This window comes from Mobula birostris, chromosome 13 (genome assembly GCF_030028105.1).
Source record: "Mobula birostris isolate sMobBir1 chromosome 13, sMobBir1.hap1, whole genome shotgun sequence".
In the NCBI taxonomy this organism is placed as follows: domain Eukaryota; kingdom Metazoa; phylum Chordata; class Chondrichthyes; order Myliobatiformes; family Myliobatidae; genus Mobula; species Mobula birostris.
The window spans coordinates 2019920-2038552 of record NC_092382.1 but is presented as its reverse complement, the minus strand read 5'-3'; the positions used below and the strand labels follow the sequence as shown (position 1 = coordinate 2038552).

Below are 18633 nucleotides of genomic sequence, written 5' to 3'. Positions count from 1 at the left end.
ATCGTCAGACCTCAGCAACAGTCACCAGGACCTCGTCTGGATGGCGGTGAGAGGGGCCCTCCCAGTCAGATCCCTCCTGTACGCCTGGAACATCGTCTCTGCACCCCACTGCCCACGGGAGGACTGCAGTGAGGAGGAGTCTGTGACCCACCTCTTCGCACACTGTCAGTTCGCAGAGAGGGTGTGGAGGATGACAGAAGGGACGGTGTCGAGATTCATGCCCAGCAGCTGCGTAATCGAAGACTCCCTGATTTACGGGCTGTTCCCGGGGACGCACACGGAGACCAACATCCGGTGCTGCTGTCAGATCATCAACTCGGTGAAAGACGCTCTTTGGTCAGCCCGGAACGTGGTGATCTACCAGTACATGGAGATGTCCGTAGCTGAATGCTGCCGGCGGGCACATTCTCCTAGAGATGCTGCCTGGCCTGCTGCGTTCACCAGCAACTTTGATGTGTGTTGCTTGAATTTCCAGCATCTGCAGAATTCCTGTTGTTTGCAGGAATACGTGCTGAGGGACTCACTCAAACTTGGTGCAACCACCACGAAAGTCCGTTGGAGAAGGACCACAGTTTAGGGTTCGTCACCCGCGGGAGTGGGAGGGGGCGGGTGGGGAGGAGTAATACCCTCATCAGCGGTGTGGATAGATGAATCAACATAGTGCCACAGGAGTGGCTGGAAATGTGGAAAGGTACAGATTGTAAAGGAATGAGAGTCAATGCCTCGTGTTGTTGTAAATAGTTTTATTCTAAATAGGTTTTATTCTTGACTAAGGTTTAAGAGTCAACGATTTTTTTTTACAAGTAATTATATTTTGTAATATTTCTGAATAAAGTATATTTTCTAAAAAAAACTGTTCTTATCAGTTTAATATCTGACACGTCCCTTATCTGGGGACCATATATTAAATTGATTTTTGGAACAGGGAGATGGAATAGGGGCTTGCTCCATCCACTCCGCGCATCGACCCGGTATTGCAGTGCCTCCGGGAACGGTACACCTCCCCTCGGGGAAACTAACAACAAATAAAGAGTAGAATTCAGTCATCCATATGCATTAAGCTTCTTCGGTTTTTTTCCCCTATTTCTTCCTCGTACTTTTACAGGTAATATTAATGGCAAGACTCTTGGCAGCGTGGAGGATCAGAGGGATCTTGGGGTCTGAGTCCACAGGACGCTCAAAGCTGCTGCGCAGGTTGACTCTGTGGTTAAGAGGGCATACGGTATATTGGCCTTCATCAATCGTGGAATTGAATTTAGGAGCCGAGAGGTAATGTTGCCGCTATATAGGACCCTGGTCAGACCCCACTTGGAGTACTGCACTCAGTTCTGGTCGCCTCAATACAGGAAGGATGTGGAAGCCATAGAAAGGGTGCAGAGGAGATTTACAAGGATGTTGCCTGGATTGGGGAGCATGCCTGATGAGAATAGGTGGAGTAAACTCGGCCTTTTCTCTTTGGAGCGACGGAGGATGAGAGGTGACCTGATAGAGGTGTATAAGATGATGAGAGGCATTGAACGTTAGGATAGTCAGAGGCTTTTTCCCAGGGCTGAAATGGTTGCCACACAAGGGCACAGGTTTAAAGTGCTGGAGTGTAGGTACAGAGGAGATGTCAGGGGTAAGTTTTTTTTTACTCAGAGGGTGGTGGAGATGGATACGATAGGGTCTTTTAAGAGACTCCTGGACAGGTACATGGAGCTTAGTAAAATAGAGGGCTATGGGTAAGCCGAGTAATTTCTAAGGTAGGGACATGTTCGGCACAACTCCATGGGCCCAAGGACCTGTATTGTGCTGTAGGTTTTCAATGTTTCTAAGTGTTCTTCTACTGTTGTGTGAGACTAGTTGGTGTGGAGGTAGATTCTTCGTGTCCGACCACGGTAGTTTGTGATGGAACTGTTGGGATGGAGCTTCACGCTGTTTCTGACCTCCTTTCTTTTACAAAATATTTTAATTACAAAATCAGTGCTATAATATATACAAACCAGTGACTAACACAACTACTACTCTACAAATAGACAAACGACATTATACTAAAATGTTTCCAACTCTGTCAATGATGGCACTAATTCCCCGTGGAGCCCAACGTTCCCGAAATGCCCACAGACATACGTAAACAAGGGGCTTCGGCCTCACACATGTACATGTGGTATACGGTCACCTCCAGCCCACAAGAAGTGACATGCGGCTGGGAGATCCGTGTACAATCTAAAGAACTTATTACAGTGCACCGCTTGATGCAGGAGCCTCCGCCCCAGATCACCAAAGTGTGTGGGAAGAACTCCCTTGTAAAAGGACATCAAATTGGGGAACCCCTTGTACCTGATGCTTTTCTCATATATACAAAATATCTTTATTACAAATTCAGTGTTATATATACAAACCAGTGACTAACACAACTACTTCACTACAAATAGACAATACACATTAAACCAAAATGTTCCCATCGTTATCAATGATGGCAATTACACCCCATGGAGCCGAACGGTCCTGGGACGCCTCAAAGGTCACCGTGGACTGCGTGTGTTCCGTTTCAATATTTACCTGGGCACGAAAGTCTACCTGGGTAGATCCTCCCGCCAGCCATTTTCAGGACCCATGGATGTCTGTTTTCGCCAGCCCCAGGAGCAATTTGACAAGGACATCGTCATCGCTCCATACCTCCCTCCTTACTGGATGACCATATATAAAAAGGGTGGGGCTAAGATACAACTAGAAGGTGAGAAGCAGCCAAAGCAAATACGCAAAAAGGGGCTGCAGCCTCACACACTCCATGTACATATGGTGCACGCAGAAGTGATGTGCATCTGGGAGACCCGTGAACAAGCTAAATAACTTATTGCAGAGCAGCGCTCTATGCAGCAGCCTCCACCCCAGATCCCCAAGTTGCATGGGAAGAACTCCCTCGTAAAGGGACTTACACTGGGGAACCCCCTGTGTCTGACCCTGGGAATGTGTGACAGGACGATGAGGAGGGACTTCACTTAGTGTCTGACCCTGTGAGTGTATGATATGACAGTGCGGGAGGGAGCCTCCCTCTGTGTCTGACACAGGAATTTTGTGATGGGTCGGCCTGGAGGGAGATTCTCGCAATGTCTAACACTGGCGAGATCTCTCTCTGTGTCTGACCCCGGTGGTGTGCAATGCAATGATGCAGAGAGAGCTTCACTCAGTATCTGACAATGGGAGTGTGTGATGCGATGGTGTGGAGGGAAATTCACACACAGTCTGACACTGGGAGTTTCTGATGGGACGGTGTAGATGGAGCTTCACTCTGTTTTTGAACCCGGGCGTGTGAGATAGGTCGGTGCGGAGGGGGCTTCACTCAGTGTCTGATCCCGGGAGTGTGTGCTGGGACTGTGCGGAGGAAGCTTGACTCTGTGTCTGGCCCCGGGATGGTCTGCCGGGTCTGTGAAGAGGGAGCTTCAGCCCGTGTTGATTGCTTCTGTTCCCTTCTCTTGTTTGCGACCTCGGTGGACGCGGGTCAGATATTATACAGTATATCAGCTTCCAATCTCCTTGTTGTTTTTGTCTGTGGGAGCAAGGAGAGCGCGCGGGAAGGTGGGGGTCAGGATAGTGCGAGTATCCGAGGGGTGAGGAGGCGGTGGTCAGCCCGGATGGGGATGGGGAGTGAAGAGATCCTGGGGACCAGACACTATTAGAGTGACATCCGTCAGCCTGGAGCTGAGACGCTGCTGTACCAGTGTGAGGAGCTCAAATCCATTACTGCAGTTCACCGGGTGCGGGGGGCAGCAGTAACCCCAGGTCACTGTTTCTCCTCTAGTGAGACTCAAGTCCGACAGCAAGACAGGAAGTTACAGTGGTTTATCGATTTCATCATGACAAATGTAAATTAAAAAATGTGTGAGCTGCTAATGTGCAGGAATAAATAAACTGCTCCGAACTCACTCACAGCCACACACGATTAACTGACTGGCGACAACGAGTGACCAGTTGAATAATCAGTCCCCTATCTCACCGTCACTTTGCATCGGGGAACCGATGATTGTAAAATCACATTTCAGGGCCGTGTCCGAGATCGCTGCAGATCCAGGGTCACTGCCAAGGTATTTTTCAATATAACATCATTATATCGGCCAGACTGCCGAATGCACCGTCCTCAGCAAAGGGCGCAAAAGGATTCTCTTCTGGGATAATCCCACCCGGGACACCGGTGTCCCAGACTGAGCCCCGGCCCCCGGGCTCTTCCCGTCTGTGTAATTCCCCGGAGTCTCACGACAGGAGGCGGAAATACATCACTGCGGGAACGCTCTGAACGACACACAGCGCGAGACTGGAGCGAGTTCAGTTGGAACCGTTAAAGGTAAGGGCGGCAGTTAAAGGGGAGGACGGGAAGTTAAAGGGGAAGGCGTGGAATCGGCCAAAATGTCCCCATCCCGCGCGCAGGGATGTTCACACATTCAGATGTTCACACGGACACTGTCAGTCCGGGTCTGGGTTCCTGCAGAGATCTCAGTTCCTTCTCCCCGGTCCGATTAAACCGGTTCCCCCACAGCCTGAAACAGATGGGAGAGTATAGATGAAATAAACAGATTACACAACAGTGTCAGTAACAGGGGACTGGGGTTAATGTTTCAACAACACTCACAGACAAATATCACCAGAAAACCCGCAGATCTGCTGATATTTTATCACACTGAACATTAACACAAACACTCACCCGATCCACTCCAGACTCGGGAGGGTCAGTATGAGGCGGCGGAGAGCGGGGACAGATCGGTCTGTCAGCGAGTTTGATCCCAGCTCCAGCTCCGACAGTGATGTGTTTGTGCTGAGAGCAGAGACGAGATCCTCGGCACCAGAATCTGAGAGACCGACATTGTACAGCCTGGAGATGAGAGAGAGTGAGGGTGAAGGACACAGAGAGACAGGAGCCGGTACAAATCTCCAGTGTTTATCAGTAACACAATTACTGATCACATTAATGTTCAGTGTCAGACACCCAGTGACTGTAAACACAATCTCCCACAGTCTGGTACTTACTCTAGTTTCTGTAGTTTGCACTCCGGGTTCCTCAGAGCCGCACACACCAGTTTCACTCCTGAATCTCCCAGTTTATTGTTACTCAGGTGCAGCTCCGTCAGTGATGGGTTTGTACTGAGAGCGGAGGCGAGATCCTCAACACCAGAATCCGTGAGACCGACACGGATCAGCCTGGAGATGAGAGAGAGTGAGGGTGAAGGACACAGAGAGACAGGAGACAGTACAAATCTCCAGTGTTTATCAGTAACACAATTACTGACCACATTAATGTTCAGTGTCAGACACCCAGTGACTGTAAACACAATCTCCCACAGTCTGGTACTTACTCCAGTTTCTGTATTTTACACTCCGGGTTCCTCAGAGCCGCAGACACCAGTTTCACTCCTGAATCTCCCAGTTCATTAGCACTTAGGTTCAGCTCCGTCAGTGATGGGTTTGTACTGAGAGCGGAGATGAGATCCTGGGCACCAGAATCTGTGAGACCAACATTGTTCAGCCTGGAGATGAGAGAGAGTGAGGGTGAAGGACACAGAGAGACAGGAGCCGGTACAAATCCCCAGTGTTTATCAGTAACACAATTACTGATCACATTAATGTTCAGTGTCAGACACCCAGTGACTGTAAACACAATCTCCCACAGTCTGGTACTTACCAGAGTTTCTGTATTTTACACTCCGGGTTCCTCAGAGCCGCAGACACCAGTTTCACTCCTGAATCTCCCAGTTTATTCTCCCCGAGTCTAAACACAGACAGAGAAATTGATGAACAAAGTGATTCAAACCGTGGGTCTGAGGGAATTTCTCTCACTCGGATATTTCAGGAAACATTAAACTCTTCAGTAAATCACTGATCGGAGTTCCCATCACTGTCAATGTCCCTCACTGACCAGCTCCAGGGTATTCACCGAATGTCAGTAATTTAGTCTGTCGTTGCGACCCTGTAAACTCCAATATTCTGTCTCATTCCCCGATGGCTCTAAAAGTGTTACTGATGTGAGAGGTTTGGAAGGGGCAAGTCCGAAGAGTAGAAGAAAGTCTCACAGTGATGAAGATTTGTGAATGGGAAGTGTCGACGGGAAACGGTGGATGGCGAATCGAACAGAGGTCCACCCAGAGAAATGCGAATGGTGAAGAGAGAAATCAAAGTAAGGAAGTGAGATGGGAATGAGAAGTTCGAAAGGAGGAAGGGGGATGGGGAAGAGAGGTCCAACAGGAGGAAGGGGGATGGGGAATAGAGATCCCACAGGAGGAAGGGGGTTTGGGGAAGAGAGATCCAACAGGAGGAAGGGGATGGGGATGTGAAATTCCACAAGCGGAAGGGGAATGGGGAAGAACGATCCCACAGGAGGAAGGGGGATGGGGAAGAGTGATCCGACAGGAGGAAGGGGGATGGGGAAGAGAGAGATTCCAGAGAAGGGTGGAATATAGGGAAGAGAGATCCCACAGGAGGAAGGGGAATGGGGATGAGGGGTCCTACAGGAGGATACCGATGGGAAAGATAATACCAGAAGACGAGAGGATCCATAAATAGATTGCAAGGGAGGGGTGGGTTTGAACTGAGGCCCACAATCGGGAGAGGAGATGCCCAAATTGCGTCTGCGTATCTGATAGTGAGCAAAGTCACTGGTATTTTCTCCCTCTCATCGGGACAGTCCAGGGACGGTCTCGTATCACTCAAGGGAAGAGCGTGTGAATCTCAGGCCGTCAGTAACAATGAGAAGGAACATTGTCTCCAACATCCCTTCACAAGGAACTACAGAACACTCCCGTCCTTGGGGAATTACTGACCAATCGCCTAGGCATTTGTCACAATTCTTCACAACTTGATTTGCTACAGTTTTACCCAAATCACAATGGAAGAGTTTCATAGTTCAGAGTGAGAGATAAATCAAGTTACCTCAATTCCTGGCACTTGTGCAGCCCGGGTCCCAGCCGCTGGATTCCTTCACACTGAATGTGGCAGTTCTCCAGGTTGAAGTGTTTTATTGTATCACAGAGTCCGATGACATGAGACAGGACCGCGCAGTCAATCGGGGTCAGTGTCATTCCACGGAATGAAAGTGTTTCCACAGATCCCAGTGCGGTCTGAGCCAGTCCACTATTCTGAGACTCAGACAGGTAGTGCAATGTGTTCTGGAGGCTCCTTTTATGATCTTCACTCTCTGTGATTTCAAACTGGCGTTTAACCTCCTCCTTCACCCAGTCAGTCACTCGGCGGGTTGTTTGATGAGGAAATGGACCCAGAAACTCCTCCAGGCGGCCAACTGTCATTGGGGAGGAGAGACCAGCAACAAAACGGAGAAATACCTCAAATCGCCCATCTGTCGTGTTGTGGGCTTCAGTGAGGAATTTCAGGATATCCTCCGGATGTAGAGTCAGGAATTGTGCGACTGCAGCTACGAACTCTTGGATGGTGAGGTGTGGGAATGTGTAAACCACACTCTGGCCAGAATCATCTCGTTCCAAAAGTTCCATCAGGAACCCGGACAGGAACTGGGAAGGCTGCAGATTGTAGTTGATCAAATCTTCATCTGTAAACACAATCTTCTGCTCGGACACTCCTCTGAAGGCCATCTGACCAACCCTGAGTAGCACATGACGGGGGTTCTCAAGCTCAGCGCCGTGATTTTTCATGACGTTGTAAATATAGAAAGAGCAGATTTGGGTGATGGTCTTGGGAACACGCTGTGGGTCCCTGACTCTTTGTGTGAAGAAGGGGCCCAGTGCCAGAGCGAGGATCAGGCAGTTGGAGGGGTTGTAGCTCATGGTGTACAGGATCCCATTTTCCTCCACGTGTTTGAAAACAGCTGTTGCCACCGTCTGATCTTCAAAATGCCTGATGAAATAATCCTTCCATTCCTCACCAACAAATCCCAGGATTTCAGCCCAGACACTGATCTCTGCCTTTCCCAATAAATGTAATGCAGTGGGACGAGTGGTCACCAGCACTGAACACCCTGGGAGCAGCTTGCCCTGGATTAAACTGTACACAATGTCAGACACTTCACACCATGACTCGGGATCTGGGTACTGGTGCTTGGGTTCTGTATCTCTCCGACTGTCAGCAAAATCGATTCTGTGCTTGAATTCATCCAAACCATCGAAAATAAACAGCAATCCCTCTGGGTTCTTCCAGACCTCTCTCAGGATATCCCCAAAATACGGATACTGATCCAGAATCATTTCCCTCAGGTTTATTCTGCAGTTAATGGAGTTTAAATCTCGGAATTTGAAACTGAAGACAAACTGGAACTGTTGGTAATTTTCTCCCGTGGCCCAGTCATAAACAATCTTTTGTACCATTGTTGTTTTCCCGATCCCCGACACTCCGGCCACTGCTGTGGAACTCCCAGAATTGTACTTATTCCCAGAAAAACTGCTCTGGAACAACTGATCCGTCCGGATTTTTTCCAGCTCTCCGCAGAAATACTTCTCTCTCCAGTACTGATGGTCTCTGCCTCTTGCCAGCAGCTCATGTTCCACCAGTCTTCGATCTCGAACAGCAGAAATGACCGTGAGCTCAGAGTATCGATCAACCAGCTGGAAAACCTTCTCCTCCTCCCTCATCAGGATCGTGTTCACTCTCAGTGTTTCAGTTTGTGCCCGCAGAGTCTCCTTGTGTTTCTGTTGAACAACTTCCATGGGAAAATAAAATGATCACATTACATTTGTCAAAAACACAGATGCAGGTGGAGTTTTCACAGGCTGTACTAATATTGCAGGAATTCAAAGTTTCTGTGGATGACAGTGTGGACAATAAAACCTGTTTCATGGACAATGGACACGACGGTATTCAATGACCAAGAAAAGATCAGAAATGCACAATATGATATTCAGCAAGCAATGAAGGTATAATTTCCCTCTGATATTTTAATATGTGCCACTCCCTACATAACGGCACATGTAATTTTCCACAAACTCTTTCTGGCAGCTAAATATTCTTCAAGATCATCACTAATGACTCCACAATTTCCTTCATAACAGTCCCTTCCTGATCAGGAGAGGGGGGAGAGGGGGGAGAGAGGGGGGAGAGAGGGGGGAGAGGGGGGGAGAGGGGGGGAGAGAGGGGGAGAGAGGGGGAGAGAGGGGGAGAGAGGGGGAGAGAGGGGGAGAGAGGGGGAGAGGGAGAGAGGATGGACAGTGAGGGACATTTACAGTGATGGGAACAACCACTTCCTTATCAGTGTAGAGACACAGTCAGTGAGAATGGGCAGTGAGGGGTGTAGAAACACAGATAGTACGATGGACAGTGAGGGACATTGACAGTGATGGGAACATCTGCTACAGAATTAGAGTAGAAACACAAAGGGTGATTATGGATAGTGAGAGATATTGACAGTGATAGGAACACCTGTTACTGATTTGCATAGAAACACAGAGAGTGACGGTCATTCACAGTGATGGGAACAACCCGTTCCTTATCCGTGTAGGAACACACAGAGTGTGAACGGACAGTGAAGGACATTGGAAGTGATGTGAATAACCCCTTCCAAATCAGTGGAGAAACACGAAGAGTGAAGATGGACAATGAAAGACTTCAACGTTGATGGGAACAACACCTTCCTTTTCAGTGTAACAACACATACACAGAGTAAGGATGGACAGTGAGGGACATTGACAGTGATGGCAACAAGCCCTTGCTGATCAGTATAGAAACACAGAGAGTGAGGATTGTCAAAACGGGACATTCACAGTGATGGGAACAACCCGTTCCTTATCAGTGTATAAACACAAGATTGAGGATGTACAGTGAAGGATATTGACAGTGATGTGTACAACCCGTTCCTGATCAGGGTAGAAAGATAGAGAATGATGAATATTGACACTGAGGAGAGCAAGCCCTTCCTGATCAGGGTAGAAACACAGAGAGAGAGGGTGGACAGTAAGGGACATTGACAGTGATGGGAACAGCCCCTTCTTGTCAGTGTAGAAACAGAGCGTGAAGATGGACAGTGAGAGACATTGACATTGATGGAACAACCCCTTGCTGATCAGTGTAGAAACAAACAGAGTAAGAATGGGCAGCTACGGATATTGACAGTGATGGGAACAACCCATTCCAAATCAGTGTGGGAACACAAAGAGTGACGATGGGCAGTGATGGAAACGAGCCCCTCCTGATCAGTGTTGAAACACAGAGAGTGATGATGGACAGTAAGGGACATTGATGGTGTTGGTAACAACCCCTTCCTGATCAGTGTAGAAAGCGAGAGTGTGGGATGGACAGTGAGGGGCATTAACAGTGACAGGAGCGAGACCCTCCTGATCAGTGTGGAAACACAGAGAGTGATGATGGGAGGTGATGTACATTGACAGTGATGCGAACAACCCCTTCCTGTTCAGTGTAGAAAAACACAGAGAGTGAGGATGGACAGTGAGGGTCATTGACTGTGATCTGAACAATCCCTTTTCATCAGTGTAGAGACACGAAGAGTGAGACTGGGCAGTGAGGGATATTGACGGTGATCGGAACATCTCTTTCCTGATCAGTGTAGAAACATAGAGAGTGAGGATGGACAGTGATGGACATTGATATTGACGGGAACAACCCGTTCCTGATCTGTGTAGGAACACAAGAGAGTTAGAATAGAGAGTTAGGTACATTGACAGTGATAGGAACAAACCTTTCCTGATCACTCTAGAAAGACACAGAGAGTGAGGATGGACAGTGAGGGTCATTGACTGTGATAGGAACAACCCCTTTTCATCAGTGTAGAGACACGAAGAGTGAGACTGGGCAGTGAGGGATATTGACGGTAATCGGTACATCTCTTTCCTGATCAGTGTAGAAACGCAGAGAGTGCGAGTGGTCAGTGACGGACATTGATATTGATGGGAGCAACCCCTTCCTGATCAGTGTCAAAACACAGAGAGTGTGGATAGGCAGTCAGGGACATCGACAATCATGGCAACAACTACTTCCCAATCAGTGTTGAAACACAGAGTGAAGGTGGACAGTGAGGGACATTGACAGTGATGGGAACAAGCTCTTTCTTTTCGGGACACTCTGTTGGTCTCATCCCTTGTATTTCATTATCGTGAGCTTCTCCGAAAATTGCACACCGGTTCTCCTGCTCTTCGCAATCCATTTTCATCCAACACCACGCTCATCGCTCTGCCCTGCAGTTGCACAGTAGTATTTTCAATTAACAACTTTAATTCCTGTTCCTAGGCTATTTCTGCTCGTCACTGTGTATATAACCTGTCCGAATGCAAATTCCCACGTGGTCCCTCTGTTCCCTCAGACCAGCCATTCTGCTTTCCCACATTTTCCAGATTTCCACTGACAGCCCTGGATCTGAACTATAATGTCCATTCCCTAAAACTCCTCAATGTATTCCCAAAATCTCCTTTATTGCTGTATTTGTTATCCGGGATGTTGCATGCATAAATTGGCACCGAATGTGAAACACATCTGAGATGAATTTCTTGAGAAAATTCATATAGAACATGCCAGACAACGATGGTCAATAATTCATTGGCAAATGTTCCATTTGCACTAAAGCTATGGATGGTCTCAAAAGCGTTTGTGAGTTATGTGGAATTTTGGCTATTGGATACATTCAATTGCTCTTTGGCCAATAAGCTAGTCATCTATTGGGGTGTATTGCAATGTTATAAATAGAATCTAATAAACCGGAAAAGAGGCTGAGTTACAGTTTGCAAAATACTTTGGAGACAGTAGAAACTATGAAGCAAGAGGAGATCATAAGCGTCTCGTCAATCAGGTTAACAGAATTGTGGTCGATCATAATACGGTTGATAAAACGATGTAACAAATGGAGTCATTCGGAAGTAAATGCATTTTCATCACTGGGAGTCTGAGAGTGGCGAATATTGAACTGGATTTCTTAAATTGGGCGTTGATTTCCTTGCACCATGGCACTTTATTAGATCATAAGACATTGGAGCAGAATTAGGCCAATCCGTCATGGCTGATCCTGGATCCCACTTAACCCCATACACCTGCCTACTACCATATCTTTTGAAGCCCTGACCGATCTGGAAACGATCCAATTTCTTATTACCCTTCTAATTTTTGTGTCTGAAACTGCACCTGGATCCATGGTATTAGTTTTAACATATTCACCAATGATAAGTTAGATTCCCAACTCTTGTTCATTAACATAATGAACAATAGCTATCAGTGCAATTAACAAATCTGAGACGACATCTCAATCAACGCATCTACTTTTTTGAAGAGAATGTCATTCGATTTAACCGTGAAGTTGAATCCAACTTATAAATGAACTTAGCCCCTTCCTTGCAGAAAGGGAATGACCACGTTGATTCGGGTACACCACAGACCCCGAACAGTCAACAGCAGATTCTGGAGTAATTAATCACATAGAGATGTTAACAGTGCTGTAGGAGCAGAGGATTTTGACTTCCCCAAAATGAACATGAATTGCCTTATGTTAACGGCTTGGAGAGAATGCAAGTTTTAAAGTGCATTGAAGAGAAGTTACTTTGAAAAAGGTCCATGGACAGTCACGCTAGACAAGGGCAGATCTGGTCCTACTCTGTTCATGAACGTAGCAAGGCTTGTAGTTAAAGCATTTTAAATATGGTCATAATGAAGCTGAGCTTCATAGCAGTTATGTAAAGGAGAAAAGGTGGTTTGGATATAGATATCTTTGACGTAGGGAAGGGATGATTTTGATTTAATACAAAGGTACTGAGAACAGATGATTGAATGTAGTTGTTCGCCCAGTAAGCCAGATTCATTCAAAAGTGAATAGTGGGAGTTTGGGGCCAATATGGACCCGTTGGTGAGAAAAACCTTGAAAATCAAGGTATATCAAAGATTCAACTCATATAAAGAGGTATGATCAGCTAGAGAGAACAAAAGCAAAGAAAACTATTCTGAGAAGAGCTGAGGGCAAGTACCTGAAAGGAATTATGAGAACAGTCTGGGGCATGACATGATGGTGATTAAGAGAAATTCAAAAACACTTTGAATATATTACAGGCAAGACAGGTTCAGTGGATCAGGACACTGTCAAGGGTACATGGGAGTTCAGTGGTAGGGAAAACCTCCAGGGTTGTGTGCAGGGATCCACCATGTACCGGGACACTCTGGCAAATGTGAGGTGCTTTACAGTGTGTTAAGATCCATCCAGGGTTTTGGGCAGTTTTACGATGCATCAGGGCACTACCAGAGGTACGTGCAGTCCACGGTCGTAATGTGGATTAGAAGAAGTATAGTTTAATATTTGTGGAAATTGTACTGACTGGGATTCGGGCTGAAAGAACTGCTTTGTTATGTTTGGAGATACAGCACAGTAACAGCCCCTTCCAGCCCATGTGCCCACACGGCCCAATTTCACCGATGTGACCAATTAACCTACTGACCTGTACATCTGGGCATGGACTGATTCAGGATAGTTAGCATGGCTTTGTCTGTGTGGGACATTTCTAACCAGTCTTACAGAGTTCTTCGGGGGAGTTACAAGGAAAATTGATGAAGGCAAGGCAATGAATGTTGTCCACATAGATTTTATTAAGGCATTTGAAAATGTTCTGCATGGGAGGTTGGTCAAGAAGATGAGTTGGTAAATGAGCTCAGGATGAGTTGGTAAATTGAATTAGATGTTGGCTTTGAGGGATAAGCCTGAATGTGGTAGTCAATGGTTGTCTCTATGACTGGAGACCTGTCACTTGAGTGCTGCAGGGATTGGTGTTTTGTCTGCTGTTGTTTGTCATCATCATTAACAATCTGGATGATAACGTAGTTAACTGGATCAGTAAAATTGCTGATGACTTCAAGACTAGGACAGCGAGGAAGCCTATAGTGATTTGCAGTGGGATCTCCACCAGGTGGAAAAATGGGCTGGAAAATGGGAGATGGGATTTAACTCAGACAAGTGTAAGGTATTGCACTTTGGTAGGACCAACTAGGGTACTACACAGTGAACGGTAGGCATTGAGGAGTGTGGTAGAACAAAGGGATCTGGGAATACAGGTCCATATTTCATTGAAAATCGTGTCACAGGTAGAACTGAATTGAATTGAATTGACAATTACTTACATCCTTCATATCCATGAGGAAAAATCTTTATGTTACTTTTCTGTCTAAATGCGCAATGTGCGATTTATAGTAATTTATTATAAATAATCTGTATAACAGGGTAGTTAATATAACATTGAAATACAATTGTATCAACATGAGTTCATCAGTCTGATGGCCTGGTGGAAGAAGCTATCCCGGAGCCTGTTGGTCCTGGCTTTTATGCTGCAGTACCGTTTCCCGGATGGTGGCAGCTGGAACAATTTGTGGTTGTGGTGACTCAGGTCTCCAATGATCCTTCGGGCCCTTTTTTCACACTTGTCTTTGTAAATGGTCTGAATAGAGGGAAATTCACAAATACAGATGCGCTGGGCTGTCCACACCACTCTCTGCAGGTTCCTGCGATTAAGGGAAGTACAGTTCCCATACCAGGCAGTGATGCAGCCAGTCAGGATGCTCTCAGTTGTGTCCCTGTAGAATATCGTTATCATTTGGGGGCCCATCCCAGACTTCCTCAACCATCTGAGGTGAAAGAGGTGCTATTGTGCCTTTTACGCCCCACAGCCGGTATGTACAAACCACGTGAGATCCTAGACGATGTTTATGCCAAAGAACATAAAGCTGTTCACATTCCGAAACCCAGATACATCGATATCAACAGGGTTCAGCCTGTTTCCATTCCTCCTCTAGTCCATAGGGTCATAAAGAAAGCCTTAGGCACATTGGCCTTCATAGATGAAAGTACTGAGTAGAGGAGTTGGGATTTTATGAAGCTGTACAAGACATTGGTGAAGCCTAATTTGGAGTATTGTGTGCAGCTTTAGTCACCTGCCTACAGGGGAGATATAAATGGGGTTGAAGTGGTACAGAGAAAATTTACAGGGATTTTGCCAGGATTTCATGGGCAGCAGGACTTTATGGTGTGTCGATGCCTGAGTGACGCTTACTCCTGGATAGTCGAAAGACTGAACTGAGTTATTTGCACAGGGTATCAGAAATTGTCTGAAGTGTAACTTAAACTCAGAATCTACATTATGTGTGGCACCTTGTTAAAGGCCTCCTGAAAGTCCCAATATACAACATCCACTGCGTTCTGTTTATCTGTCTTTCTTGTTATCTCCTCAAGGAATTCCAACAAGATCGTCAAGCAAGATTTTCCCTCATGGAAACTATGCTGACTTTGTCCTATCTTGTCCTGTCACTAAGTACTGCATAACATCATCCTTAACAATTGATGCCAACATCTTCCCAACCACCGAGGTCAGGCAGACTGGTCTATAATTTCCTTTCTACTACCTTCCTTCTTTCTTAAAGAATGGAGTGACATTGCAATTTTCCAGTCTTCAGCTACCATGCCAAAGTCCAATGATTTTTGAAGGATCTTTTTTAATGCCACCACAATCTCCAACACTACATCTTTCAGAAACCTAGGGTGCAGTTCATCTCGTCCAGGTGACTTATGCACTTTTTGGTCCTTCAGCTTTTTCAGTACGTTCTCCCTTCTAACACTAACTTCACTCACCTTTCTTCCTTCACACACTACGACAACTAGCATACTGGCAGTGTCTTCCACAGTGAAAACTGATGCAAAATACTCATTTAGTTAATCTGCCATCTTCTTTTCCCCGTTATTAATTATCCTGCCTCATTATCTACTGGCCCTATATCCACTCTCATCTCTCAGTTTTTTTTTTACATACCTGAAAAAGCTTTTACTATCTACTTTAATATTATTTGTTATCTTGCTTTCATATGTATCTTTTCCCTCCTAATGTTTCTTTTAGTTGCTGTCTGTATGTTACAAACTTCCCACTCGATCCCCTATCTTCTCACTATTTTTTGCTTTGTTGTATGCGCTCTCTGTTGCTTTTACAATAGCTTTGACTTCCCTTGTCAGCCACGGTTGTACTACTCGCCATTTTAGTATTTCTTCATTTTTGGAATACACATGTCCTACACATTCCTTATCTTTTCCCAGAAACACACGCCATTGCTGCTCTTCTGACATCCCTGCCATCAGCTCCTTCCAATTTATTTTGGCCAACGCCTCTCACACCAATGTAATTTCCCTTACTCCCCTGAAATACTGCTACAACAGATTTCACTCTCTCCCTATCAAATTTCAAGTTGAACTCAATCATATTGTGATCACTGGTTTCAAAGAGTTATTTTACCTTAAGCTCTCTAATTGCCTCTTGTTCATTACATAACACCCAGTCCAGAATAGATTATCCCCTAGCAGGGTCAAGGACAAAATGCTCTGAAAGGCCATCTCTTAGGCATTCAACAAACCCACTGTCTTGATATCCATTACCAACCTGAATTTCCCAATCGATTTTCAAGTTAAAATCTCCCATAACTATCATAACATTGCCCTTTGGGCACACCTTCTTTATTTCCTGTTGCATTCTGTGGTCCACCGCCCAGCCCATGATCTGGGAATATAAATGTGAAAAATAATATGCAATGGACCTCTACACCCTCTGACTTCCAGAAGGCAATTGGTAAGGTGCCACACGTGAGGCTGCTTAACGATATAAAATCCCATGGCATTACAGGAAAGATGCCGGCATGGATAGTGGAATGGCTGTGAGGCAGGAGGCAGCGAGTGGGCCGCTGATGACTGGTGTTCCTCAGGGTCACTGTTGGGACCACTACCATTCACATTGTTTGTCAGTGATCTAGATGATGACATTGATGGTTTTGTGGCAAAGTTTGCGGATGACATGAAGATAGGTGGAGGACAAGGTAGTGCTGAAGAAACAATGCAATTGCAGCAGGACTTAGACAAATTGGAAGAATGGGCAAAAAGAAGTGGCAGATAGAATACTGCTTTGGGAATTGTATGATAATACATTTCAGTAAAAGGAACAATAGTGTGGACTATTATCTAAACGGGCAGAAAGTTCCAACATCAGAAGTGCAGAGGGACTTAGGAGTCCTCTCTCATGTGTCCCGGAAGGTTAATTTACAAGGTTGAATTGGTGGTGTAGTGAAGAAGGAAAATGCAATGTTATAATTTGTTTCAAAGAGAATAGAACATAAATGCAAGGAGATAATGCTGAGCCTTTATAAGACACTGGTGAGACCACACTTGCAGTATTGTCAACAGTTTTAGGGCCCCATATCGCAGAAAGGATACATTGTCATTGGAGAGAATCCAGGGGAGGATCATGACGATGATTCTGGGAATGGAGGGCTTAACATATGAGGAGCGACTGGCAGCTTTGGGCCTGGACTCACTGGAACTTAGAATGCGAAGGGATCGCAACGAAACGTATCGAGTGTCGAAAGGACTAGATTGGGTGGATGTGGAGAGGATGTTCCCTGTGGTGGGGCATCCAGAACTAGAGAGCACAACCTCAAAATTGAGGGCGACCTTTTAGAACAAAGAAAAGAAGGAATTTGTTCAGCCAGAGGGTATTGTATCTGTGGAATGCTCTGCCACAGACTTCAGTGAAGGCCAAGTCTAATGATTATACTTAAAGAGGAAAGTGGTCGCTTCCTGATCAGTCAGGGCATCAGAGGATATGTCGAGAAGGCAGGTGTATGGGGTCGAGTGCAATCCTGGATCAGCTACGAAGCACTGGCGGATTAGACTCAATGGGCTGGATGGCCTAATTTTGCTCCTATGGCTTAAGGCCTACTCAGGGGCTTGAAACTAGAGTTTCGGTGGATGGCAAATAGTGGAATGGTTGTGCGGACAATCTCGCCAGGCCTACGTATAAAATCAGGAATGAGAAGGTTCAGCATAGTGCGGATACGATAGGGTCTTTTAAGAGTCTTTTGGATATGTCTTGGAAAAATAGAGGGCTATGGGTAAGCCTAGTAATTTCTAAGGTAGGGACCTGTTCGGCACAACTTTTTAGGCCAAAGGGCCTGTATTGTGCTGTAGGTTTTCTATGTTTCTATAGTGGGAATGCCGTTCGGAGTTGCGTCTATATTAGTCCAAGGAGTATTGTTTGTAATGCAGTTAAGCTCAGAGAATGCATCACCATGTGGAATTGGTAGTTATTAGCGAGATTTGGTCACTGAAGAGGCAGGGCCGGTAGCCTAATATCCCCCATTTCCATTGTTTTAGACATGACAGAGCGAGAGGGAATACAGGGTAGGGTGTGGCATTACTAAACAAGGAACGTGTCATGTAAACGCTCAGACAGGTCAGACTGGACAGCTGGTCTGCTGAGGCACGGACTAGATTGGTCATAGTGATGTAGAGTTCTGTGACTATATCTATTTTTGACCTGTCCCTGACAGCACTCCACTAATTCCATGATTATGGATTTCAAATCCTAATTTCTGTCCAGTAACACTGTCTGACCTGCACATCACCACCACTCCACTCTGGGTGACCTCCTGTTTCCTGGGTCATTTTCTCAGGAAACCTCTCTTCCCAGTCACTACTTTAATGCACACCAGAGTAGTCAGTGGATCCATCCCCTGTCAAGTCATTCCTTAGAGTTATAGAACGCTACAGCACAGAAACAGGCCCTTCAGCCGAAATATTAATCTGCCTAGTCCCATCGACCTGCACGTAGAGCATAGCCCTCCATGTCCTTCCCATTCATGTACCCAGCTAGAATTCTCTTAAATGTTGAAATTGCACCGCTTCCACATCTGGCA

The 18633-nt window shown here is 46.1% G+C and overlaps 1 protein-coding gene and 1 non-coding gene across 4 annotated transcripts in view; one reads left to right on the top strand and one right to left on the bottom strand.

Moving 5' to 3' along the window:
* Positions 1-746: 746 nt before the first annotated feature.
* Positions 747-18633, bottom strand: part of LOC140208193 (NACHT, LRR and PYD domains-containing protein 3-like) — a 59942-nt gene continuing 42055 nt past the window's right edge. For 2 of the 3 annotated variants that reach the window (XM_072276697.1, XM_072276698.1), the window contains exons 4-9: positions 6898-8635; positions 5654-5740; positions 5328-5498; positions 5002-5172; positions 4679-4846; positions 748-4514 (exon numbers count right to left, since the gene is read on the bottom strand). In XM_072276697.1, the coding sequence (XP_072132798.1) occupies positions 4427-4514; positions 4679-4846; positions 5002-5172; positions 5328-5498; positions 5654-5740; positions 6898-8635 (2423 nt within the window). In that variant the 3' untranslated portion in view covers positions 748-4426. Of the gene's footprint in view, positions 4515-4678; positions 4847-5001; positions 5173-5327; positions 5499-5653; positions 5741-6897; positions 8636-18633 lie in introns of all 3 variants that reach the window. The other variant, XM_072276696.1, reaches the window with a different exon arrangement.
* On the top strand, positions 820-1005 carry LOC140208729 (U2 spliceosomal RNA). The gene has a single exon (XR_011888894.1). It is a non-coding gene; the product is annotated as a U2 spliceosomal RNA (small nuclear RNA).